Source organism: Triturus cristatus, chromosome 12, assembly GCF_964204655.1.
Source record: "Triturus cristatus chromosome 12, aTriCri1.1, whole genome shotgun sequence".
Lineage (NCBI taxonomy): Eukaryota > Metazoa > Chordata > Amphibia > Caudata > Salamandridae > Triturus > Triturus cristatus.
Window position 1 is genome coordinate 195,314,446 of NC_140595.1, and position 27,732 is coordinate 195,342,177.

Genomic DNA, 27,732 nt, shown 5'->3' on the forward strand with positions numbered 1-27,732 from the left:
AAATGCCACTTGGAAAGTACTGCCACTCTCAGATTTTGATACATTTCACAATGCCATGAACAATGGGTAGTTATATTCTGAGGAAAAGGTTGCAATGGTCAACCCTAAACTCCCTACCTCTTGAGCCTCTGTGTTGTGTGCAAAGTCAATAGCAGAAGCATAAGGAAACAGAATCTGTTGATTTTTATTAGTTACATAATCTGGGTCATGAAATATGCTGGCGCTCTGTGAGTCTGGTGTGAGTTGTGTTTAGAACTTGCGAAGGTAATGGGTGCCAGGCTGAAAAAGAACCAAAAAGCAATCGTGAAGAGGGTGTTTACTAATGTAAGACATTTACTAACTAACTGTTGTTACCCAATCCAATGTTCTCAGCATCCTAATAGACCAGAAAAAGGTCAAGAGCAATATCATGCAACAGAACGGGTAAAGAAATGTGAAGCTCTAGGGGTAATTATGTAAAATGGATGGACAAGATGGAAGTTGGTCATGCCAGACAAAGGCTTGCAGCAGAAGTGGTTAGAAATTGGTATTGCACAGCTAAGTCTCGAGACAGGACAGGTTGGAAAATCCATGTCAAAACACACAACATAGACACCATTAGGGAAGAGAAGGAGCTCCCACAGCTAAGGAAGGGAATGAGAGAGACACAATAAGTAAGTTGCCTATAGGTGATACACAGATGACATTCCAGAAAGAGACGACGAAGGAGATGATCAGTCATTAGTAGACAGACTAGGTAGAAATGTTTGAAAAAGGGTTGAGAGTATACCCTGAGAAAATAGGCTGCAAGAGAGACAAAATACAAGCTTGAGAGGAGTGGTATTAACAAGCTAGATACGGAATTGAGAAGTGCTAAGTTCAAGTGATGATCACTTTTTTTCGGGATACTTTCATTATAACACCCAAGTATGCTCTAACATTCGCATTTTTCAGTCTGTTACAAAATGGCCACGCTGCTAAGAGCATGCGCAGTCTCAATTGCATGCAGTCTTTTTGGCTAAATCAAGTCAAAATTCAAGATAGCCACATCTTATTCCTGGAACCCTAGCGAGGGAATCTGGATTGTGACCATCAGGAAGAAGGAACTTCATTGCTCAGATGACTGTGTATGCATCAATAAGACGAAATATCATGGAGGAGCTTGCTGATAACAGCACCTTCTGGTGGCACAGTGGTTGAGGACCTTCCTGGACTCCACACTTCCAGGCCTGACAGAACCATATAGATTATGTGCAGCCAGGGTAGCTATCAATGTGTTGGACACAGAAGTGTGACATTATGTCACTGATGTATCCCAACGCACAGTCAATGCTATCCTGTACAAAACCCATGGTGCCAGAAATGGCAAATCAGTCCAGCCCTCGGGTTCTTCACCTACAAAGGAAGAAAATAATGACCCTTGTTTTTCCTATGGTTACAAGTTTCAAATTGAGAATTAGAATGTACTACTCTTAGAGCAGAGGTTTGCATGAAAACCTCTGGTAGTAAGGAGACAGATTTGATTTGATACATGATGTGAGAAATTGGCCTGGTATATGCTGTCCACTAGTTATAGTGGGCACCTTGTATTAGTCCAAACAACCCTTATTGATGATTAGGTTAAAGACAACCTTTATTGAAAGCTATCCTAGTGGTAGCTATGGAGAGCAGCCTTCAGGCTAAGTCTCGAAGGAATGTGAAGCAGCTTGGTTTATCAGATTATAATCTCCTGAATGACCAAATGAAAGGAGAACCACACAAGGTATATATATAAAATATATGTATTTATTTCTAAACACACCCTCCTAGACTCCTTATGAGGCTAGAGGTCAAAACACATAAGTTACACTTCAAATATGACAGTCATAAGCACAAATACACGTCAGGCCCTAGGGGCGAGCCAAACCATATACTAAAACAGTGGTATAAGAACCACAACTTAACTAGACACAAGGCCTAGAGCCTGTAGAATCGCTGGGACCCCAAAGAACCACCCAAGGTAGTGACACAGGGGACCCAAGGGGGCCATGTGCAGTGTGTGAACACAGCAGCGAGCTCCCGTTAGCTTCTATGGGGAAAGTCGCGTTAGATTTTTAAAGATTAGGGACACTTGAATTGAGTCAGGACCAAACCCTTTGGGACTTAGGAAGTTCTAGAGTCAACACCTACGGGAGCACCGGAGTACTCGTGTTACCTCACCCAGGGATGCCGGGTGCATAGGTGTCAAATGGTGTTGGGTCGCGTCGTCGATTTCAATGGGAGCTGGCGAAGATGTGCTGCTGCCGGGAAGATGCAAAGTTTTCGAAGAGATCCAAGCCTGGATAGAAGATGAGAAGAACCTGAAAGCAGAGGGGACAGAGTCTGGGTGACTAGCCAGTGACCAGGAAGGCGATAGGCAGATGCCCACCAATGTTGGGTGATTTCGGGTGAAGGAGGTGAAGCTTGACTCTTCAGCCACGAGGACCAGGAGGCGTCGAGGATGACCAGGAGCTGGATTCGAGCTGTCCCACGAAGGATGTTTAGCGCTGCAGCGTCGGTGCCCGGATTGGACACAACAAGCCTTGGCAACAGCAACCCACGCAGAAACAAGAAAGATGCTTCGGTGCAGACCAGCATGGTCTGTGGGACTCACCACTTAGTAGGGAGTCAGGGCACGTCTGGAGCAACCAGGGAAGCCCAAGGAAATTCAAAGTTACGCCCTCAGGGACACACCAGTCAAGGAACCAGGGATCGCGAACGGACCTCAAGAGGAAACACAAAATGGTGGCCCATGGGTCACTCGGGGTGACTAGGCCGACAATCTCCGGTGAATCTTCTGCTCGAGGTGGGGTCTACAAGTAACCCCAAGCGCAACTTCAAGAGACGTCGAGAAGTCAACGCACTTGCAAAAGTGCACGGTGACCAGGAGTTCCAGTTCCATGCTACTCACGAGGTCTGCGGGTCTCAGCTTTGCTGGGGACTCGGGTCGGCCTCTGAGAAGTCTGGAAATCCTCTTCCTGGGCTGCAAATACTTCGGAATCCGGCAGGAGCTTCGGAAATGCAGACCGGAATATTGCTTCGTTGGTGCCTGCCAAGCAGGAGAGTCACTCTTTGACCCCAAGGGAGATTTCTTCAGTCCTCTAGTCTTTATTAGAGTGTAGAAGGTCCAGGATTCTGCTTCAGAGTTTCGTCCAAGAATATCTAAAGTTCTGGTTACAGAGGTTCCTTACTTTTTCCTAAGGAAGGGGTTGGACTAGCTCTAGGGACCCACGTATGGGAGGGTTTGGAAAGAGGGGTGGCTACACCCATTTCCTTTGTTAAGTTTCGTGCCAGAACAGGGGCTTAAAACCCCTGAACCGGTTTGAGCTGGACTATGCACAGGGACACCAAATGTGCCCCCAGTGAAGGACTGCAAAGCACTCAGAGAGTGCTCCCACCCAGCCCCAATACACATAAACCTGTCTGGGAGGTGGCTACACCTCCCTGTGACAGGAAACCTATTGTCCAGGCCTCCTCTGCCAGAGTATCGGTCAGCAGTAGGAGGCCAGACCCGTGTCTGTGGCTGCAGCATCCGTTTTGTGATGCCAGGGCTCTATTAGATTTCTACCGGGTATACCAGTACTGCCATGTCTCTCCCTCTAGAAGGGTGGGATCATATCCTCACATCAAGAACTGATGTGGGGGTATGATTCCAAGGTGTTTGACACCAAACACGACATGTTTCCGTGCAGCCAGTCCAAAGTTAGCATTAACCGTTTAAGATATAATGCACTTAAGAGTATATGATCAGGCTGCACCACTGACAACCCCGGAGAAGAGATTCCTAAGGCTGCAGGGGGACTCAGCTCATGCCTGGGCACCCCCTCACATATAACCAAGCACTCTGCATTCAGGATTGTAAAGGCCTGCCATAGGAGTGACTGATAGGTATGTATGTGCAGTGATAGGTGAGGTATAGTGAACCTATACCTCAGTAAGGGGTGCATGCACCACCTTACCCAGGCTGCAGTAGCAGACCTGTGGTGTAATTTTGGGTGGCTTTCCGGGGGTGGCATAATACATGCTTCAGCCCCTGGTAGGCCTCTGGGGTACCTATGCCCTGGGTACATAGTATACCATATACTAGGGACTCACAAGGGTACCTCAGCATCCAATCTGTGGTGTACCTAAAGTACATGCAATCAATTTAGAGAGAAAGCAGCTAGGCTGCGGCCCTGAATAGCAGGGCCACAGCCAGACTAAAGTCGAAAACAGTGAAACACCAGCAAAAAGTGGGGGTAAACATGTGAAGCAGATCCTACTCTTCTACACATGAATTGCAAAATTTAAGTGAATTAGATACTTCTTAAGACAGTACCGTAAATTAAGATCTTCCACCTGTCATACAGAGAGGTTCCAAGAAAGGCCTGTACATCCAACCCCTACACCAGACCAGGGGAGGAAGAAAAGTAAAGAATCCTTTTTCTGACCATTAGTTCTTCGGAAACAGGCACCCACAGATTGCTTAATAGTTTTTACTGTACACTATGGGTTGCTTTCCTCTTCATCAGCTCTCCAAAATAAACATTGAAGACATCTAGTCTCCTCTGGAAAGATTTGCCAAATAACAGAAGCATCACTTAGAGTGCCACAGTGCTTTTCGGCTACAATGTTTAATTTCTTTAGGACTATTTAGCAGTTTGCTGAAATATTGTTTAGAGGCCAAAAAGATGACTTGAGGCAAATTTGCAAAGAGGATTTGATCTGTTTGAACTCTTCCTTCTACTATTGCCACAGTGTCCCCATGAGGCTTCCCACATGGAGAAGGACAAGGTAATCCCCTCTGAATCTGAGAGCAGAACTAAAAATTCTAGACCTTCCTTTTTCTTGACACCTTCTTTTTGAATTGCATGTGAATGTTGCAAAAAATGAAGAGAGAAGTAAAAAAACTTAAGTTTGTTGAATTGAGAAAGAGGAAGGAGTTTCCCAGAGTCAAATTGAAGTCCTTTGCAACAGGCTTTTCTCTGAAACAGATTACACCTTTGCTGATAAAACAGCATTAGGAGGAGCAAAACAGAAAGCCTGCTTACCATCAAGATTTTTTTTATCTTACTTTTCTTTTTGCAGTTTCTTACAGTACATTGAAGGCCAACCAGATACAGACAAAAAACAATAGATGTTTGAGGGCATCCAAAATCTAAACATAGGAACACTATTGAGATTTAATTTACAGAAGACCAAATAGTCTCACAATCTGAATTGTTTTCACTATGAGCCTCAATATTTACCAGAAAGTACAAAAACATAATCCTTAGAAATTTGATCCAGAGTTTGTCAAAAGTGACTTCAGATCTGCGTTTTTAGTTCACCATAGGATGAAGCACCGTGTGTTGCAGCTTTGAGGATGTCTAAAACAAGGCAATGGGTTCTGAAGCTTAAAGCAGTATCACAGAGTAGCCGATCCTGCTATAAGGAAAGTTTGCCTTATGAGTCCAGACTTAAGTGAACCTGTGGTATGGAATTGCACAGGTTAATAATTGGGTGACAGGCTTTACTAAGCACTAGATCAAAGAAACATTTAAAACTCTAGCAAACCCTCTGCACCGGAGGTGGGATTTTAACATCTGTCATCTGCAATAACTGTATTTACTTTAGCATTTAAAATATTCCTTTGCTTGGCCAATGCCAAAGTGCCTGACACTCATATTCATAATTATCTGACATCTAGCTGCAGATTGCTTAACTTTTAAACTCTCTGCAGATGTCAGACTGGATCCGGAAATTTTTCAGCAGTACCTCTGCACGCCGGGGACAGCGTTGTATTGACTCCGTGATGACTTTGCCTCCAGTTGTAACGTCAGTGGAGTCATCATATAAGTCCCCTCCGGCATGCGGATGTCAGTTTCTTTTTTTCCGTGCTGTAACGCAGATCCAGAGAAGTGGTTCCTCAGGCCGTTTTCAGGCCTACTTCAACAGTATTTGTTGATTGGAAACAGTGTGCTTTTCTTATGTCTTCAGGGTTTAATCCTTGTGGGTCTTGTACACGACAAATGTCGGTTACAGAGTCACACTCCATTTGTATGTGGTGTTTAGGGGAACACCAAGACTCTGAAGACTGCAGCTCCTGCCAGAAGCTGACACGAAAAGGCGCTCAAGGAACGCCGTATGAAACTTCTAGCAGCGCCGATGTTGCGGTCTAAGGAGCCTTCACGTCGGCCTCGGTCTCCTTCTTCGGAAGGTTGTTCACAGGGCCGTTCCAGTAGTCGGAGCAGTTCACAGGGATGTTGCTGTACATCGACATCCCAAGATAAGCGCAGGCATTTGAAGTCGTGGCACCCCCGACTTCGTGGCATGGAGACTCCGTCTTCTGCGGCTGCTCCCACTTGCCAGTTGAGGAGGCCATACACGACTCCATCCCGCACCTCCCCATTTTTCCGTGAGCCAGGTTGTTGATGGCCCAATTGAGAGAGTACTACCTTTCTCTGCATCTTATCCTTGGTCCCTCACCTTCCACTGGAGCACTGTCAGGCCCCATGGAGGTGAGAGGAGCCACACTGGTGAGTTCGCAATTCTTGGGCTATCGGAGTAGTTGGGTCGGCATCAGCCAACTTCGCTTCAGTGCCGGTGCATAGCCCTTCGAGGTCTCCACCTTTGGCGTCCATCCTTGATCAGTTGACTCCGGCATTAAATCCATCGGCGCTGATCAAAGTAATTTCTCCTCTTCCTCTCGACATCTAGGTGTGTCCGTTCTCGGCCTCGACCGGTGTTGGGTGTGGAGTTGGTAGAGCCAACTGAGGAGAGTGTTCTTTTCCCACTTTCCTCTCATGGTGGAGCTTCTGGAAGTTGCCTTGTAGTGGGTGAAACAGAAGCATACAGGTTGTTACAGCCTATTTTGGAGACTATTCCACCTCTTATAGAGGAGAATTGTCTATCTGCACTCTGTGAGGCTAGTGGGCTGGAGTCCTCACCAGACTTGAGTTTACTTTACCTACTTAGTCTTGTTACTGAGGCGAGTTCCTCTTTTGCAGATAGGTTGAGGAGAGTGGCTACAGTATTGGAATTATTGCTGCCTACCATGAAGAAGTCCACTGATCTCCTGATTGAGGTCCTTTCGCAAGGTTAGACGAGGGTGGAGCCTGTTCTACCATATAGTGAGGCCCTGTATGACATACTGTTGGTACATGGCCCAAGCTTGATACAGGGGGCTCGTGGATCATGCTGTATCTCGCAGGCACGTGTCTGCTCCGGGAGATCCAGTTTGTCTCCTAAAACATTCTACTCCTCGTAGTTTGGTACTTCAGGCTGCTTCAGCCTCACAAAATATGGCTTCTCTACCTAAGGTTCCATCGGATAGAGATTTTAGGAGATGCCAACACCTCCGGACGACCTCCAATCTAATCTTGAACAGCTGATTCCATATGGACAGCAGGCAGCTAAGCTTATTATTAGATGCAACATGGATACTACTGATTTAGTAGGACGAGCTATGGCACCCTCTGTGGAGCTACAGCCTTATGCCTGGTTGCGTACCTCAGTTTTTTATTTCAGAGGCTGTCCAGACTGCTTTAGTCGATATGCCCTTTGGTGGTGCCCATCTTTTTGGTGCACAGGCCGACTCAGCTTTTTGGTGTTTCTGTGATACTTTAGGTAAAACAGAGTCCTTATTTCACCTTTTCTATTTTTATACCTCCTTTATTTTTTCCGTATACCAAGGTTGTAATGAAGATATTCATCTTTTGTTTCTTACATGGTTGGCCATGTTATGGCAGTGTCATGGTGGTATAAGTTCCGCCTGTTGATGACACCCGATGTGATGTTCCTGCGATTAGCAGATATTATTGCTTCAATACTGTCTTTGACAGGTTATGTAGTACAAGGATACATATTGCCTCGGTTTTTTCCCTTTCCTTTTTTCCTCTGATGATGGGCTTCATTCTCAAGAGGTTGTTTGCTTGTGATGTTTTTTCCGGTTAGGAGGTTTACCTATGTCGCACGCTTCTTTGGAAGCAGTTCGGTATGCTGGTGTGCATTACTTTTGACTGTCAGTATCTCTTATAGGGACATCTTGCTTATGCTCTCTGTGAAACCTTGTATACAGAGAGAATGCTTAGTCTTGCGACTACTATGAATTTCCACTTTGGTGCAATTTTAGCTATGTTTCTGGCTTGACCAGGGTTTCCAATAGGACATAATTTTTTGATCGGTCTTTCATTGAATTACAGTCCTTTTCACTAGTTTTGGGCGGTGCACTTTTCTTTGAATTTAGGTGGTGCACAGATTGCTTTGGAGTTAGGTGATTTTGGCAAAAGTTATGCTGCCCTATGAGGGTTTTATGCCGGCTTCACCACGTTGTGCGTTCCTTGCCTGCGCATGGGATTTTGTTCCCTTGACATGTATTTCTCTTTCTTGGAGGCCTTACATATGGCAGGTTCAAGGTCTCTATTTTGTATTCTTCAGCATGATTATATTACTAATGGTTATCCTCCAGTTCTGGAGATTATATTGTTATCCTACTTTCATTCTTGGAACATGGTTGTTCTGTGAACACTGCTTGTAATGTTATCTGGTATGCAGTGTCAGAATATTTTAATCCTAAAAGGTTAGCTTTTACGGTTATGTCCTGCATTTAGTGGGAGGATTTCTTCCTTTCTTGAAGAGAATAGTCACTTTTATAATTCTACTCTTCCTTAAGAAGACCCTTAAGAAGACTCTGTCCAGAATGTTTACTTTCCATATGCTTTGATATACTTAGTGTAGTTATTCTTTTCCTGTCTGGAGATTGGATCTCCTCTGTCTACTTAGGTACATTTTCTTCCTCTAATCAGCAGTTCCTCTTTTGGTGGCTTGCAGCCCTTTTTAGGGTTCAAATTTTAAGTGTATTGTCTGATGATTCTTGTGTTCTTAAGGATATATATCCTTGTCTGCTTTACGGTCAGATGTTGGTTCTATCTGGTGTACCTTGTGGTCAAATATTCCCACTGGATACCTCTTTTTGAGATTTTTTGTGTGTTGGCATGGTTTCATTTTCATGTGTTTTCTTTTAGGCTTATTATGGTAACAGCCTCTCAGGACATTTTTGGAGTGATCTTTCTTTCTTTTTGCTTCTGTTTAAGTTTTCTGTTGAAAAGGTATCATGCTCAAGTTTTTCAGTTCCATATATGAAGTAGACACCGGACTATTACCTGTTTTATACATAAGTAGATAATATTCTGCTGTATGCAATAGGGTCGGATATCTATTATATTTGTGCAAATCTTACTATGAGTTGTAGTTGCTTCTCTCTACATAGTAAGTTTTATTAATGGCTTTATGTCATAACTTGTAGGTATATGTCTGTATGTGTGTGTGTATATATAAAATATATATCTATGCATTGCTGTATATGTATTGAGAGTATGTATCTAAATTTGTTCATAGAGCATGGACTAAATAGATTTGGGCATTTTTTGATCATTTGTTTATGGCAAATTCATATCTCTACAATTGCCATCTTTCCGTCTCTACAGGTTCTAAACTTTGGGGGACCCTTCTAGTGATTATTTTTTGTAAGGATTTTTTTCTTCAAGGATATACTTTAATTTCAATCAGTCATTGTACTTGGTTTGGTCCGTCCAACCTTATGATGAATGCGTTTATTCATTTGGGCTCTAATGTGGCTGTGTTCTGGAGGTTCTTTTTATGGATTTCTTAGAACAAGTTTCTTTGAATACTTACTTACTAGCGTAGGGAATGGTAGTTTATATGGCATTCATTATTGCCTTTGGCCTTTCAAGTCCGTAGGCTCATTTCATCCTTTAGGGGTCTAGAATTACTGTTCTACTGCTCTACTGTTGACTGCTGTCTTCTGACACAGTGTTATTCCGCTGCCCTTGGGGCATGGTTTTTTCCATGCCTGCAGGGTTCTTTTCAATTGCATTGCCTGTGGTCCTTGCCACCGTTTTTATAAGGAGCCCATGCTCTTTTTCATCTAATTCCTACGTACATCTGGTCTGTTGTTTATTTCAACCAGCCGGGGCCAGATTATCCGTAGCGGGCATCGGGTGTTTTCCTAGGAGGCTGGAAGGGTGGGGGGCAAATTTGCAGCAGAAGGGGATTCTTTTTTACTTGGGACCGGTTTTGCAGCGGTGCTGCAATATCGGCCCCCAGTAACAAATGCAGCAGGTGATCTGGTCCATCAAAATTGCCAGGGCTGCTTAGGGTTCTAGTCTGGCCCTGTGAATGGCTGGCTCTCTCTGAGAACTTTTGTAGGATTAGTTCACAGGCCCTCCTCCTGGTTGCTATAGCTATGGTATTTAATTCAAAAGTTAATGCATCTGCGGCTAGAGGTCTCTATTAGAAGAACAAGTTACTTAACTTTGGTAACCCGTTATCTGGTAGAGACATAGTCTAGTCGCAGATTCCTTAAAGCCCTACCCATCCTCACCGCTCTGCAAATTACCTGTATTGTAATGGTTATACCCTTTGTTTGCACTGGTTTGACACACCAATTATCACTGTTTCACATAGTTGTGTGATTCAACAAACCGTGTGATTCAACAAACCATTTGGTCTCATCTCATAGATCTTGATTTGATATTGGTATACCATCAATTTCCATTTTCTGGTTATTGTTTCAAAGATATATGAATCTTTTTTTGGCACACTGTTTCCACAGCCAGTTTCTATAATGACTCCTCATTTTGGCACGTAAGGTTTCACAGAAGAAACTGATGTCCGCGCGTTGGAGAGTAATTATATGACTCCGCTGACGTCACAACAGCAGTCAACGTCATCACGAAGTCGTACGACGCCGTTTCCTGGCGTGCAGGGGTACTGCTGAGAAATTTCCAGTTCCAGACAGGCGCCTAGAGAATTCAAAATTTGAGGAATCTGCAGATAGACTATCTCTCTACCAGATAATGCATTACCAAAGGTAAGTAACTTGTTCACTAATCCCACCAACCATGTGCTTGAGCTCCCCCCAACAAACAATTGCAACTAACCACTATTACTTTAGTCCACCATAAAAAACTGACATGAGTGCATGAAATGGGTTGCATTGAGCTCACAAGACTGATCCCAATAACAAACAGTAACCAATAACACTGAACTACCATTAATCTTGGGTTCTGGAGCAGCGTGCTGCCTGATGTAAAGCCCTTTGATGTCTCGTCAGGGGTGGTAAGTGCTATATAAATACAATTGCAATAGCTCCTGGTTCTACCCCGTCCCCCCACACCTCTCGCAATTTGAAGATTGAGGTGCCCCCTTGAGTTAAACTGTTATAAATATCAAATCAGATTATCTGTGGAGAAGGAAATGTTTTCTGCATGTAGTACTTGTTGTACCATTGTGGATCTTGGTTGAAACTATAAAGGACCAACCTTCTTCCCCAATAATCTAGTAGCTGGAAACTGTTCAGTTAGATCCTAATCCAGGCCTTCCTGTAAAAACAAATGTTCTGAACTATCTATCAGTGCAAGGGATTTTAAAACAGTGGAGCTCCAGATTCCGAATGCAGCAGAGGTCAAACTTATTACACTGTTTTTGTGTAGAGGCATATTGGTGCCCTTTCCTGCTATGGTTTCATTGTTTTAGAGGGCAAACTAATTTGGGCCTTTCAGTCAAATATATAGAGTATTGTTTTTTTTCAAATCTAATTGTTTATTTTACAAATCTGATAAAATACAAGACAGTTGCCTCCTATCAGCATATTTTCTTCAGTAGTGGCCGGCACGGATCGAGGGCAGGAAGGGGAACGCAGGGAGGAAGCGGGTATAAAAAAAGAAAAGAAAAAGAAAAAAGTACCTTCTCTCCGCTTCCTCACCGCATCTCTCCTCCGTAGTCCCTGTCTCTGGCTGGAACAGGAAGCACACCCAGGCTCCCCATAGCCAATCACAACATGCCGTGTTGTGATTTGTCATAGTGCCGTGGTTCGGCGCTCAGATGCTGACTGGGTGCCTGGGCATGTTCTCCACGCAGGCTGGAATGCAGTCTGCAAGGAGAACATGGAAAGTGTGCATAAATGTTTGGAGGGCCCGAGATGGCTGGCCAAACATTCATGAGCAATTGCACAGTGTGCTCACAACTCCCCCTGCTCCTTTAGTCAGAGCAGCCCCACCCGCCCTGCAAAGCTGCAGCAGTAGGACAAAATAAAATGATAATAACGTGAGTTATTATCATTTTATTTTTCCTTTATTTCACTGCTAAAAAGCAGTGGGCAACGCTCCTCTGCCTTAGCAAAAGAGCCGCCACTGATTTTCTTTGAGAAAATCGAAATGTTACTTCTGCAAATGTATTTAGGATCCCATTTGTAGGTGATGATATTCTTAATATTCATGAATTCAGAGTTGATACTCATGTTGGAGAATGTGTCGCGTAGTTCCTAAAAATACATAGGATCTGTGCGTTTAGACAACATTAACTAAGGGATTGGTGTCTAGACAGATTCCGGATGCCCCCAAAGGATATGTTAGCCTTTAGACCAGCTAGCTCACAGTGCCACTATTAGCCTCCTAACCTTACCAAGGAGCGAATAGTTTCTGGCAACTATCGTACATGACAACCCTTGATACTTCAGGGATCATGGAAACAGTACAGCACTTTTCGTTCAGTCACCTGTACTCACTTGGTCTCAGAGAGATACACAGAATCAATGGGGACATTTTCAATAAGTATCTATTGATCCAGCGACATTCTAGTATAAAACATATGTGGTGCAACAATCAGACAGAAGCTAACATAAGAGATTATAAGCACGAACAAAGTAAATAAAAGGTAGAATTCTACCATGGTGCCAAAACAGTGAATATATGCAGGCATATAATCATGACAGTAATCAGTAATCAAGCGTACTCCTACTATGTGGTCCCTATTTAAGTGTACCTAGCATGTATTTGGGTGTAAAGCCAAGACTCCCATATGATTGAGCCAACCCCATTGCCTGATGGGAGAGACCCTGTCTTTGTCTCCAGTTGGCCCCCCCCCTGCAAGGGATGTCAGACCGCTGCGTGTTGTAGCTTCTGCAGGCTGGGACCCCAGTGTCTTGTGTCAGCATAGAAGCTTCTCCTCTGTCTATCGAACGCAGGTATGTTTTTTTTTATACCAAAAAGATACCCTCAGGGTTCCTAACACAATCGATATGTTATGAGTAGGATTATGTAAATGAGCCTAAACCAATACCTGCAATTATGGAAAGTAGTACTTTTGCCCTAGGATGAAGATGACCATGACTTTTATACAGAGTATGTTAATCCTGTTATGTACGTCATGTGCAGGGAACATTTCTAAGAATCCTCATGCATAATAAATTAGGCTAGTTTGAAAGAAACTGATCAACATTTATTCAGCACATAACTGGGTAAAAGGTCAGTGCTAGAACCGTTATGCAGAGTAAGGTAGGACAAATGTAGGTGAAAGGTCATTTAGCTTTTTATCCCTATATTAGGGTACATAACAAATGGTCACTGAATACTTGTATAGTGTGCTCAGATCTTATATTCTCCCATCTTGGCAGCAGGATCCGTTACATGAAATAGCGTAGGAGTGCTAGGTGACTGTAGTAGCCAAGTTCCTCCTCTGGCCTCCAAAAATGTATGCTTTCACTGGTATTTACTGATAAACTTAGTGCTTAGTGGCACCTTTCAGTAACAATGGCTCCACACAATTGTGGACTCTGACGGTGGTGAATTAAAGTGCCTTTTCTTAAGATGCTATATTGTCTTCTTTCAGGTTATTGAGCCAAGCATTTCAGAGGGCGGGGAGACCATTGCCAGCATCCCAATTAAAGTGTCTGTGCGATGCCTTTATACAAAGTACAACATCTTCCCTGCCAGAGATATCAACTTTGGAGCTCTGGTCCTGGGCGTCCGCAAGTCCCGTACTTTTACTCTGGAGAACCGTGGGGAGACTGAGATTAAATACTCCATTAGCAAGTGGACGACTGATATTCAGCTACAGCAGCCCAAGAAGGGGTAGGGCACCCTCTTGTTTGGTTTGATAACATGCAATATGTTTCTTGTATGGAGTTCTGGTAAATTTGCCCAAGACATAGTCAAGCGCAATCTTCATACTGTCTATTGTGTGAAGTGCTTGTTATGCTTATCAGGAGAGAGTATGAAATGATGTGTGAAATATCTTCTGTGTGAAGTGCTCATACTGCTTCCAAAGAAAAGGTTAAGACGTGATCCAGCGATCATTGTGGAAGGTATTGCTACGACGTTCAAATATACTGCACAATATCCTTGAATCCACACTTACAGCAAACTTGACAGCATTCTATGATAAAAATGGGAACATTTTGTCAAGTTCTAAAACCACTCATTACCACAACAGTGACTTTACACAAACTTTAAATCAAAGATGACATCACAGGTTATCACATTACATGAGGAGTGGACTGTGCAGCTACCTTCCAAGAGGATATCATTATACGGCGTCTTTGTAGTTTCACCTTTTGCTCACTTCCGTTCTTTTCTCTGTCCTATTATTTCTTCTTTTCACCTCTCTATACTTACTTCCTCTTCCTCCTTTGGTCCTACTCTCTAGTTTCATACCACCTTTTTCTTCCCTTGCTCTTTTTCCTGCCTGTCTTCAGTTCTCAACCTTCCTACCCTCTCCACAGTCATACTCTGCACTAAGGAAGTTTATAGCTCATTCCTTTTCTCTTTTTAGCACATTCTATCTCCAACCTTTTTAATTTTATTTTGCCTCTCTCCCCCTAAATTACTTCTTTTCCTTCTTTCATTCTTCTGTCTCTTTCCCTGCCACATCCCCTCTTCCCTTTTACTCTCTTTTGTGTCTCATTTGCTCACCTATGCCATCTTACTACCTTGCCCCTTCACAGTCCCGTCAGCATTGCACTCTGCTTTCACTGGCTCTCTCTCTCTGCATCCCCTTTTTTAATTCTCCTCTCTGCTGTATTCCCCCCTTTCTCTTATTTCTCTCTTTATTTCTCTCTCTTGTACCTTTGATATATCCCTCCCTGTGGCATGTTCTGTACTGTGCATCAATGAATCTCCATTTAATGCACAGAGTGGGTGCGCCATTCCCTTATGTATAGGTGAGGGGGGATGTACCCAGTTTCCTTTGAACAGTCACCTATATTAGTATGTGTCTTGCTCAGCAGAGGTGCTGCCAGTGCTGCCCTCGGCCTTGGGGCTGTCCAGCTCCCCTCAGCTGAATCCCAGCACCGGCCTATCATGTATTATGCCTACTCCAAGCTCATATCCCTGGCCTCATGTCACTTTGGTGCTTGTGGGGACATAGGTAAACAAGTGTGAAAGAGTCTACCGAGTTGAAGCCAGTGTCATAATTCTCCCTGAAAACTATGTTTAATTATAAAGTTTCAGTGCAGAGATTCTTGCCGGCATTGCTTCTTGCCTGATGTGTGAACAATATCAGCAGCCTCAGCTAGACACAGACTATAGGGGAGCGCTTTCTGTATTTTAGTGCCTGCGTACTCAGACATTCATGAAGGAGGTGGAAGTCATGTGAATGTGATGACGCTCAAACACATCGAGAGCAAGGGGTGCAATTAGAGCCACATTTTTCGGGGGCTGATACTTCCAGCCATGTAAAGCCAAATTTCGGGGGGGGGGCTAATACTTCCAGCAGTGTCTCCTTGTATAATGTATCTGATAGAGACTACTAGCCGCAGATTCCTTAACGTAGAATTATCCCCGGCGTGAGACTGGACCCGGAAATCTTTCTTGCCCAGCATCTCTGATCGCCGGGGGGCGGTACCATGCGACTCCGCCCATCGTCCTCCGCGGGCGTGACGTCAGCGAGGTCACATAAGCCACACCCTGGCGCGCTGACGTCAGTTTTCTTCTTTTCCACATGTAACGTGGACCCGGATCGTGTTCCTGGCCTGTTTCAGGCCTTCCTTTCCCGCTTTGGTTTTTTTCTTGGGTACAGTGTGCGAATGCCTTCGGGCTTCAAGACGTGCTCGTCTTGCGCACGCCAGATGTCGGCGACTGATCCTCACCCCATCTGCATGTGGTGTTTGGGGGAGCACCACGACTCCACGGATTGTGAGGTGTGTCAGCAAATGAAGCCGAAGTCCCAGCAAGAGCGCCGGATGAAGCTCCTTTCGGCATGCATGTCCAGGTCGTTGTCGTCGCTGCGTCCGTCCCCCGCGGACGGCTTCAAGAACCGCCGCCTCCGTCTCCGACATTTTCCTTCTCCCAGGCCGCAAGGGCGTCACTCACCTGTTGGTAAGTGTCACAGTTTGTCCCCGAGGCCCGGTCCCCGGCCTGTTGGGGGCATGGGTTCTCCGCGGGTGGTGCGGCCCCGCGCGTCGCCATCCTATCCGCCATTCCTCGGCGCGGCGGCGACCAGAGCCCAGATGGAGGCCTATGCGGCGGCCTTGCAGGCCTCTTTGGCTCTTCCTTCTCCTCTTCCTGGGACGTCTGCAGATCCCTTGCTGCGTGTGGGGACTTCTGCAGCTTAGCCGGCGGCTCCGGCGCCGACAGGTTCGGACCCAGGTTCGGAGGATGTGGGGCCGTCGGGGTGCAGCCCTTCGGGGTTCCCTCCTTCAGACCCGGGCGCCACTGCCTCGCCGCAAACCCCCGCAGGGGTCCCTGTGGTGTCGCGGGAGGTTGCCGGAACTCGGGGCGTGTCCTCGAGTCCCCCTCGGTCCTCTGGGCAGGCGGCGGCCTTGTCCGAGGCCGAGGTGACGCCGCTCAGGCGCCGGCGGCTGCTGGCCCTGGTGGTGCCGCAGGGGCCTGCTAGGGGTCGGGCGTGTCCCCGGGCCCCCCTCTTCCCTCCACGCAGGCTGCTGCCTCGTCGGAGGTCGAGTCGATGCCTTTTCTGTGCCGTTCCTTGGCTGTCTGGCTCCGACCCAGCTCCGGTTTCCTGCACCACACGTTGTGGCGGAGGTCGTTCCGGCGTCACCTTCGGCGCCGGTCGACGTTGACCTGACACCGGTCACGGACTCTACGGCGCCGGGCCGGCGTCGGGTCATTGAGTTGTTTTCGGACACCCCCTCTTCTCCACAGGTTTGGCGGCTTCATCTTCTCCGGAGACGGGCCGCCGCGTCGTGGAGTTTTCCCCAGTGTCTTCCATGGACAGCTCATCACCATCGCCGCGCCCGCAGTCTTCGCCGGAAGGACCTTAGGTTCCCCATTCCTCGGTGCCCCCTCCTCCTTTCCGGACTTGGCCTTTCCTTCCTCCGGTTGGCCTGGGGGACGGCCGCCTTAGCTTGCAGCCGTCGTCCACTGAGGAACTGCTTTCCCCGCCACGGGGCCCTACGGAGGCCGGTGCTGCCTTCGCTCGGGCTGTCTCCACGGCGACGGGGATCTTGCGCATGGGCGATACAGCTGCCCATTTCCCCACGGATCATCTTCTGGAGGTCCTCCATCAGGGATATGGGGGTCGGGAGCTCCTTCCTCCCTTTGAGGCTTCGCTCCACACGTCTCTTTTGGGGACTAGGGGGTGGCCTGCCACGGGGGATCCGGTGCCCCAGCCACTTCTGCACCACCACCGCCCTGCGCCGCATGACCCTGTCTGTCTTTTCCTCCATCCCTCTTCCAGGGGCCCTCTTTTACAGACTACCTTTCCCTCCCTGCCATTGGTGTTGTCTCCCCCGTCACGAGAGGCCCGCTGGTTAGATTCCTGGGGGCGCAATATCTTTGCCTCCACCAGTGCGGCTTTGCGGGCCCTTAACACTCTTTGTGTATTAGCAAGGGCCACTTCTTGCTTGTGGGACTCAGCGAAGTCCCTTATGTCGGCCGCTTCTCAAGAGAGTGCCTGTGTTGATCTCAGACACCATGTGTTGGATGGCCGGGAGCTGACGGTCTTTATTCTTCGCTCGGCTCTGGACGTTTCGGACATGCTTGGTCGTACGATGGCTTCTTCGGTGGCCCTTTGTCGGTGTGCCTGGCTATGGGATAGTGTGTTCCCGGAGAACGTGAGGGAACGGTTGGTGGACCTTTTGATGGCACTCTTTTGTTCCACTCCCCTGCGGATTCTGCCATTTAGAGGTTTCTTGCGGGGCTTTGTCGTCCTCCTCCTCCTCAGTGACCTGTATCTCGGTCTGTGTTGTGGGATGTGTTCTTCCATGGTTTTCCTGGGGCCTTGTAAAGCGTAGCCCCGGTTGTTTGTTCTGTGTGGTTCATGTGCCTTTGGATCCTTTTGTTAGGACCTTGGTGCTGTTGGCTGCTGGTCCGGCCCTGTTTTGACTTGTGGTTTTGGCTATTGGTAAGCCGTGTAGGCCCTGAGATTAGGCCTTCTGTGTATTCTTTATTGGCTAATTGGCAAGCCGTCTGCGGTTTTCTCCGCAGGTCTTTCTGTTTGTCCTCTGCTGCGGAAACTTTTTCCTAAGAGGGTTCCCATGTTCTGGGACGTAATATGCCCTATATGGGGTAATGGTAGCTATTATTTAGCTTTTTCATGTGCTGGGGAGGTGTGGTCGTCCTTCGGACTTCTGCTCTCCGTGGCGTCACCGTATGTCGCTGGTGCAATCTTCTTGCTGATGGTTTTGGAGTGACTTACGTTGCGCCCCGGTCCGTCCTTCTCCTGGATCGCTGTGTCACCAGCCTAGTCTGGCCTGCTGTCGGCGGTGTTGCGTTGTAGCGGTTTTGCGCTTCTGTCCACCTTGGTCCTCTGGTGTTCCGGGAGGGGACTGGTTTCCCCGGTTTTTATGTTCGGGTGGACGGCTTGGTCTGTCCCCCGCCTGTCTGTCTTTCTTTCTTTCTTTCTTTCTTTCTTTCTTTCTTTCTTTCTTTCTTATTCCTTCATTCGTGGGTCAGTGTGTGCTGGCCCCTCCCCTGGGGCATGTCCGTGTCCTTCTTTGCCCTTCCTGACCTCTGCCTTCGGCCGGCATCTAGCTTATCCTGGTGCACCGTTCCGTGATGTTGCCGGCTGCTGGCTGTGCATGCCAGTGCGAGCCTGTTTGTTCTGCTATGCCGTTGTGGCCTTTGATGTATTTTCTTGTGCCTTTCTTCTTCCATCTGCACTTTTGGCGGTGCGGCCGTCCCTGCATAGTCTGCTGTTTGCTGCGGGGGGTGTGTGCAGCTCTTCTGTCACTGTGTATGTGTTTCTTCAGGTGGGTCCTGCCTCCAGTTCTACCTCTTCTCCCTGGGGTTGAGGTGGTCCTTGTGTTCCTGCTGGGGCCCTGTGTCTCCTGGTGGGGAGGCTCTCTCGCAGGCCCTCCTCCCTTCTGGGTATGGCTAGGGTATCTATTCTACGTTAAGGAATCTGCGGCTAGTAGTCTCTATCAGATGTACAAGTTACTTACCTTCGGTAACGATGTATCTGGTAGAGACGATTCTAGCAGCAGATTCCTTCTGATGGATACATCTGCCAGTGGATTCCTCACCTTGTGAATATCCCCTGCGCCAGCATTCCACACAACTTTTTTTCCCCAGCTCTCTACGCCGACGTGGACGTTGTGAGAAGTTGGCCTGATATATGATGTCGCTAGTTCTAGTGTACACCTTGTATCAGTCCAAACAACCCTTATGGTGATTGGTTGTAAAGTCAACCTTATAGACCAGCTATCTTAGTGGTAGCATGGACAAGAGCAGTCTTAGGCTAAACTCTGTATGGCATGTGAAGCCAGCTGTTATACCATTTGCAACCCCTTGAATACCAAATGAAAGGACACCACAACAGATATATTATAAAAATAGAATGTATTTATTCTAGTCAAAATACCCTCAGCACTCTTTATGAGATTCGAGGTAAGTACAACACAGTCTTATTTAAGCATACATAAGTCACACAGGTAAGTAATACAGTTAGGCCCTAGGGGCCACGCAAACCATATACTAAGTAAGTGGTATAAGAACCACTGTCACGAACACAGGTTAGGCCTAGGCCTAGGGAATTGCTTGGGCTACACTATCCTATCAGTTGCTAGGCAGCGGAAGGCCCACAGGATTCAGGTGCAGAGTGGAAACACTCACGCGTAATGCGTTAAATTCGATAGAAATAGTAGTATTTAGAAATTAAGAGTTTTAGGACACTTCGGAAGGAACTAGGAGTTAGAGACTTGGAAACTAGACACTTGGATAGTCAATACCCTTGTGAGCACCGGAGTACTCAAGTTACCTAGCCCACGGGCTGCGGGTGCATAGGTGTGAACTTGCGTCGGGTTTCGTCGTCGACTCCTATGGATGCCTGAAGAAAGTTGCTGACAGGCAGTCAGTGAAGAGTGTCCGGTGGATTCCAGGGATGGAATCAGGAAGGAGGATACCTGCAAGCAGAGGGGACAGAGTCTAGGTCACCAGCCAGGAGCCGGGAAGGAACCAGGCGATGTCGTGAAGATGCAGGTGAAGAGGTGAAGCTTGTCGCAGCAGCCACGGGTACCAGGAGGCGTCGAGGACAACCAGAACCAGGAGGCGAGCTGTCCCACGAAGGCTCTTGCTGTCGGCGGCGTCGATATCGAGTTAGGACCCAACAAGCCTTGGCAAGCGTAACCCACGCAGGATGGAGGACTTGATTCTGTCGCAGACTAGGAAGGTCTGGGGTGCTTCCCTTTCACAGGGGAGCAGGTGCCAGTCTGGAGGAGCCGGACCAGCAAGGCAAAATAGAAGGTTTGTCGTCACAGAGGTCACTAGCCAACGGGCCAGCAACCAGACAACACGTCGAGCAACTCAGGTGCAGAAGGGCCCCAAGCAGAGGGGAGCTGATCTTCTTTGCAGATGGTGCTCGGGATTGGGGCTTCTCAATTCCCCAAGCACAGCCTCGAGGAAGCCTCAGAAGTCGCGCTAGTCAGTTACTAGCCACTCTTCCCAAGTCGCCGGTCCCACGTCCCTCGTTGCCTCCACGGGTCTCAGCTTTGCTGTTGATGTTGATCTGGTTCAGAGGTGTCTGGAAGTCACGGCGCTGGTCAGTCTCTGCAGTCGTCCCTCGTAGGATCAGTCGCAAAGCAAGCAGCGGTCGCTGGATGGTGCCTGGTTGCCCAGGGTGGTCACTCCTTGGCCACAAGGGAGATTCTTCAGTCTTCTTCCGTAGTAGAATGTCGAAGGTCCAGAGTTTCTGTTCAAGATGCAGGTTCAGGATAATCTAAAGTCCTAGGGACTCAGCTCCCACTCTTATACTAATCTGGGGGGCTGGGTTACCTGCTAGGTCCCTCCTGTGGGTGGGACCAGGGAGGGGGGTGGTTACACCCCTTTCCCTTTGTCCAGTTTTGCGCCAGGACTGGGGCTGGAGTGCCCCAGCACCGGTTTGAACTGGACTATGAGTGGAACACCTTGTGTGCCCCAGGCAGTGTCTCGTTTCATTCATCCCTCCCTGCCCCAATACACTAAGCCCTGTCTAGGGTGGTGCTAGCACCTTCCAAGGCAGGAAACCTATTGTCCAAGCCTCCCTCGCTGGAAGGTCTCCCAGCAGCAGGAGGTCAGACTCGTGTCTGTGGCAGCAGCATCCATTTTGTGATGCTGGGGCTCTGGTTAACTTTAACCGGGTAGTAGGTCTTCAACATGTCTTCTCCCACTAGAAGGGGAGAATACTATCCTCATCGCCAGAAATGGGGTGGGGGCAGTATTCCAAAGTGTTAGACACCTTACACGACATGTTTTGATAAAGCCAAACCATAGTTACCATAACCGCGAGGATTATAAGGCACTTTAAGAGTATATGGTAGGCGATATCATAGAACCGCTATAAAGACATGGTTCCGAAAGCTGCAGACAGGCTCAGCTCATGCTAGAGCACCATCTCACATGTTACCAAGCACTCTGCCTTCAGGATTGTTAAGGCCTGCCATAGGAGTGACTGAAAGGTTACCCATGTGTCTATATATAAGGTAGATATAGGAATACTATACCTAAGCAAGGGGTGATTACACGACCTTGCCCCAGCTGAGTGATCAGCCAGTTGTGTCATGATGGGAGGCCAGCCAGGGGTGGCATAATACATGCTGCAGCCCCTGGTAGGCCTAGGGTACACCCATGCCCTGGCTACCTAAGGTACACTGTACAGGGCCCTATAAGGTGATCCTTGCCAATTGGGTTATGTACCTAAAGTACATAGTATGAATTTAGAGAGAGAACAGCTGGGCTGTAGGTCTGATTAGCATGCCCACAGCCACATCTAAGTCGAAAACCAGTGAAGCAAAAGCAAAAAGTGGGGGTGACCATAGGAAGCAGACCCTACTCTCCTACACAACACCCCCCCCCCCAAACTTAGGGACATTAAACTAACCTTGACCAGTTGAGTCTTCATGTTCTAAGTGGAAATATCTGGAGAGTCCATCTGCATTGGCATGGTCAGTCCCAGGTCTATGTTCCACTGTGAAGTCCATCCCCTGTAGGGAAATGGACCACCTAAGAAGTTTGGGATTTTCACCCTTCATCTGATTTAGCCACAAGAGGGGCTTATGGTCTGTCTGAATCTTGAAGTGAGTGCCAAACAGGTATGGCCTCAGCTTCTTCAGGGCCCAAACCACAGCAAAGGCCTCCCTCTAGATAGCTAACCAACGTTTCTCTCTAGGGGTCAGCCTTCTACTAATAAAAGCAATGGGCTGGTCTTGACCATCTATATTCAGTTGTGAAAGAACAGCTCCCACACCCAACTCAGAAGCATCTGTTTGGACAATGAATTCTTTGGAGTAATCTGGACTTTTCAGAATAGGTGCAGTGCACATGGCCTGCTTCAGGTCATCAAATGCCTTCTGACAGCTTACTGTCCACTGAACTTTCTTTGGCATTTTCTTGGAGGTCAAGTCATTAAGTGGTGTCACAATGGACCCATAGTTCTTAATAAACTTTCTGTAGTACCCAGACAGGCCCAAGAAAGCTCTGACCTGTGTCTGGGTAATTGAAGGAGTCCAGTCCTTTATGGTCTGGATCTTGCTCTCCAGTGGTTGAACCTGACCCCCACCTACTAGGTGGCCCAGGTACACAACCTTGCTCTGCCCTATCTGGCACTTGGTGGCCTTGATAGTGAGGCCTGCCTTTTGCAGGGCCTCTAAAACATTCCTCAGGTGGACCAGGTGATCCTCCCAGGTGGAGCTAACGACAGCAATATCATCAAGATAAGCTGCACAGTAGTCATCCAGGCCTGTAAGGACTTGATTCACCAACCTTTGAAAAGTGGCAGGTGCATTCTTCAAGCCAAAGGGCATTACCACAAATTGATAATGTCCTCCTGGGGTTGAGAAAGCAGCTTTGGCCTTTGCACTCTCAGCTAGTCTGATTTGCCAGTAGCTTGCTGTCAGGTCAAATGTACTCAAAAACTTGGCAGCTGCCAATCTGTCAATGAACTCATCTGCCCTAGGTATTGGGTGGGCATCTGTCCTAGTGACAGCATTAAGACCTCTGTAATCCACGCAAAACCTCATCTCTCTCTTACCATCTTGGGTGTGAGGTTTTGGCACAAGAACTACAGGACTAGCCCAAGGGCTCTCTGAAGGTTCAATGACTCCCAGCTCCAACATCTTTTGTACCTCAATCTTTATGCAGTCCCTGACATGGTCAGGTTGCCTGTAGATTTTACTCTTCACAGGCAGACTATCACCAGTGTCCACCTCATGGGTGCACCAGTTTGTCTGACTTGGGGTCAGAGAGAACATATGTCTATAGGCCTGTAGAACTTGTCTGCAGTCCTGTTGCTGATGGTTAGTGAGGCTGTCAGAAAAGACCACACCATCAACTGAACCATCATCAGGGTTCTGAGTCAGCAGGTCTGGGAGAGGGTCACTCTCTTCCTCCTGCCCCTCATCTGTAGCCATGAGTAAGCCCATGTCTGCCCTGTCAACATATGCCTTTAACCTGTTGACATGAAGCACCCTGTGGGGGCTTCTGGGAGTCCCAAGATCCACCAAGTAGGTGACTTCTCCCTTTTGTGCAACAATAGTGTGGGGTCTAGACAATTTGTCCTGGAGTGCTGCTGGGGCCACTGGCTCCAACACCCACACTTTCTGTCCTGGCTGGTACTCAGTCAGCACAGCCTTTTGGTCATGCCAAGCTTTTTGGAGTTCTTGGCTTGCCTCAAGGTTTTTAGAAGCCTTCTTCATGTACTCTGCCATCCTTGAGCGGAGGCCAAGCACATAATCCACTATATCAAGCTTGGGTTGTCTGAGAGGTCTCTCCCATCCTTCCCTTACTAGACAAAGGGGTCCCCTCACAGGATGCCCAAACAAAAGTTCAAAAGGGCTGTAGCCAACCCCCTTTTGTGGGACCTGTCTGTAAGCAAACAGAAGGCATGGTAAAAGGATGTCTCATCTTCGCCTAAGCTTGTCTGGTAACCCTTTTATCATCCCTTTTAGGGTCTTGTTGAACCTTTCCACAAGCCCATTGCATTGTGGGTGATAGGGGGTAGTGAATTTGTAGTTACCACCACACTCCTTCCACATAGCAGTCAAATACCCTGACATGAAGTTGGCACCTCTGTCAGAGATAACCTCCTTTGGAAACCCCACTCTGGAGAATACTCCAAGTAGGGCCCTTGCCACAACAGGGGCTGTTATGGTCCTCAGGGGTATAGCTTCTGGGTACCTGGTGGCATGGTCCACTATCACCAGTATGAATCGGTGCCCAGATGCTGTTTGGGGGTCCATTGGTCCAACAATGTCGTTCCCCACTCTCTCAAAGGGAACCCCCACCACTGGTAGTGCTATCAGGGGGCCTTTGGGGTGCCACCTGATTTGCCACTGGCTTGGCAGGTGACACAGGAGCGACAAAACTCCTTGGTATCTTCTGACATGTGAGGCCAGTGAAAGTGAGGGACAAGTCTGTCCCAAGTCTTATTCTGGCCTAAGTGTCCTGCAAGGGGAATATCATGGGCCAAGGTAAGAAGGAAGCCTCTGAACTTCAGTGGTATGACCAACCTCCTGGACGCACCAGGCTTGGGGTCTCTAGCCTCTGAGTACAGCAGCCCTTCATCCCAATACACTTTATGGGTACCTTGAGCATTCCCTGCAGCCTCAGCAGCAGCCTTCTGTCTGAGGGGTTCAAGAGAAGGACAGTCTAATTGTGCCTGCCTCAGATCTGCCCTTGAAGGTCCCCCTGTCCCAAGAAACTCAACCTGGTCAGGTTCCAGTTCTTCTAGGACAGTTCCTTCAGGGCTCTCAGAATCATCCTCCTGTGAGGGCTGATTCTCTACCTGAGGCAGGGGGGAAGGCACAGCCTTAACCCTACTGCTCTTTCTCTTGGGTTGTCTCTGGTCCATTGTCCCAGGATCCAGCACTTGTTCAGTGTTGCATTTTTTTGCCTGTGACCTGGTCACAGCAAGGACATGTGCATCTATTCCCAGCATTTCTGCATGGGTCCTATACTCCACTTCAGCCCAAACTGAAGTTTCAAGGTCATTTCCCAACAGACACTCTACAGGAAGGTCTGAACTCACCACAACTTTCTTGAGGCCAGTTACCCCTCCCCAGGAGAAGTTAACAATTGCCACACTATGGGAGGTAGTGGCATTGCTAGCGTTGGTCACTAGGTAATTCTCACCTAGCATGATCTGTCCAGGGTCCACAAAGGCAGGTGTCACCATGGTGACACTAGCACCTGTGTCCCTGTAGGCCTGAGCCATTCTCTGGTTGATTAAAGGAGTCTGTCTGTACTTGCCCAGGTTACTGGGGCTCACAGTAGAGGACAAAGCTATGTCCCCATCACAGATCAGAACAGCCTGAGTGGATATTCTGACTAGGCCAGAATCCACTTCAGTTCCCAGGGTTAACCCTATTGCACCCTTTTGCTGGGAACCACCACTTACAGCTGGACTACGGGGTACAGTTGCCTTAGGGGCAATGGTGGCTGGGGGCTTGTCCTTTTTGGTGCATTCACTATACCAATGGGAATTGGACTTACAATAGTTACACCAAGGTTTCTTTTGGCCATCTTTCTTTTTATCCTTTTTGGGACCACCCTCCCCCTGAGCCTTTTGGGGGCCTGGTGAAGACTTCTGGTCTTTTGATTTCTGCTCATTACCCTTCTGGTCTGCCTTTTTCTGATCACCGCCCTGGTTCTGGTTTTTCTGCTTAACTCTAGTCCTGACCCACCTATCTGCCTTCTTTCCCAATTCTTGGGGAGAAGTTAGGTCACAGTCAATCAAGTGTTGATGCAGCAGCTGGTTTTGACAGTTGTTAAGGATTTGTTCTCTCATGATCAAATTATACAATCCTGTATAGTCCTTAACCTTACTACCCAATAACCAGCCTTCCAAAGCGTTAGTGGCACAATCTACAAAGTCAGTCCAGTCCTGAGTCTGTGTCTTCTGGGTATCCCTGAACAGCAACCTGTATTGTTCAGTGGTTAGGCCAAACCCATCAATCAGAGCACTCTTCAGGACAGTGTAATTGTCAGCATCCTCATCACTAACTGTGAGGAGCTTGTCTTTACCTTTCTCAGAGAAGGAGAGCCACAAGATAGCTGCCCACTGACTTTGGGGTACCTGTTGTACTTTGCAAGCCCTCTCCAAAGCAGTTATCCATTTGTGGATGTCATCCCCACACTTGTAGGGAGGGACAATCTTGCTCAGGTTTCTATTGTCATAGGTCCTGTCTCTATCCTTAGGGATAGTGCTGCCACCAGTGGGTCCTAACCCACTTAACTTTTGCTCTCTGGCCAGAGCAAGTCTCTCTTTGGCAAGGGCAAGTTCTTCCTTTTCAATCCCCAGATTGACTTCCCTCATTCTGGCCTGATGCTCTTTTCTCTGTGGAAAAGTCATTCCCCTGTGAGAAGAGGCATTGGAGCTATTAGAGACATGGGTGTGGATAGATTTCCTGGAAGGGGATCTTCCTCTCCTATTTCTCTGGTTAAGTCCACTTGAGGGTCTGAATGGGGGGACCCCATTCTGACTCCCATGTAGGCTTAAGTTAGCCTGGCTAAGTCTCCTAACTTGGACCTGGCTGTCTACCTCATCTCCTGAAGTCCCTTCTGACTCATCTTGATCAGTATTGTGAGGGGAGTCTTCTGTAGAGGGCAGACCCTCATTTGTACCTAAGGTACCATCCTGGGAGGCTCTCTGAGCATCATACTCTTCTAAGATCTCCTCTAGATAAATGAGGGTAGGGTTTGAACCCTGTTTTAACTTTCTGGAGGTACACAATTGTCTCATCTCCTGAAAAGTTAGAGTATCATATCTAGAGGGTATCTTTCTAGGATATCCCCCTCCTGAGAGAGAATCATCTTGATCTCCTCTCAGAGACATGATCTAGTGAGGGTGTGGTGTGTGCACCTACCTACACTAGTTGTATCTACTAAAACCTCTCTAGTAGTTGTAGTCAGGGTGTGCTAGGCCCTTCAACCTACAACAACTAAGTTCAGTAGAATTTAAGTATTCTAAGATTTTGTTTTATATGTACCTTACAGTATCTAATGTGATCTTTCAATTTGATATCTCAAGATTACAATGGTATCACAACAGCAAGCTCAGATCCCAACCGCTGCTCACCAATGTGAGAAGTTGGCCTGATATATGATGTCACTAGTTCTAGTGTACACCCTGTATCAGTCCAAACAACCTTTATGGTGATTGGTTGCAAAGTCAACCTTATAGACCAGCTATCCTAGTGGTAGCATGGACAAGAGCAGTCTTAGGCTAAACTCTGTATGGCATGTGAAGCCAGCTGTTATACCATTATAATCCCTTGAATACCAAATGAAAGGACACCACACCAGATATATATAAAATTAGAATGTATTTATTCTAACATATACCCTCAGCACTCTTTATGAGTTCAGAGGTCTAAGCACAACAATTTCTTAAGTAGCATACGTTAAGTTACACAGGAAAAATACAGTTAGGCCCAGTGGCCACGCAAACCATATACTAAGAAAGTGGTATAAGTGCCACATCACGAACAGGGAGTAGGCCTAGGGCCTAGGGAATCACTGGGGCTACACTACCCTACCAATAGTTAGG

General features: G+C 47.4%; 1 protein-coding gene across 1 annotated transcript in view; it reads left to right on the forward strand.

The window, feature by feature from the left end:
* HYDIN (HYDIN axonemal central pair apparatus protein) overlaps positions 1–27,732 on the forward strand; it is a 2,467,744-nt gene that overhangs the window by 1,830,064 nt on the left and 609,948 nt on the right. Inside the window, exon 57 of the mRNA XM_085640020.1 lies at positions 13,648–13,889. Within this exon, the coding sequence (XP_085496146.1) occupies positions 13,648–13,889 (242 nt within the window). The remainder of the gene's footprint in view (positions 1–13,647; positions 13,890–27,732) is intronic.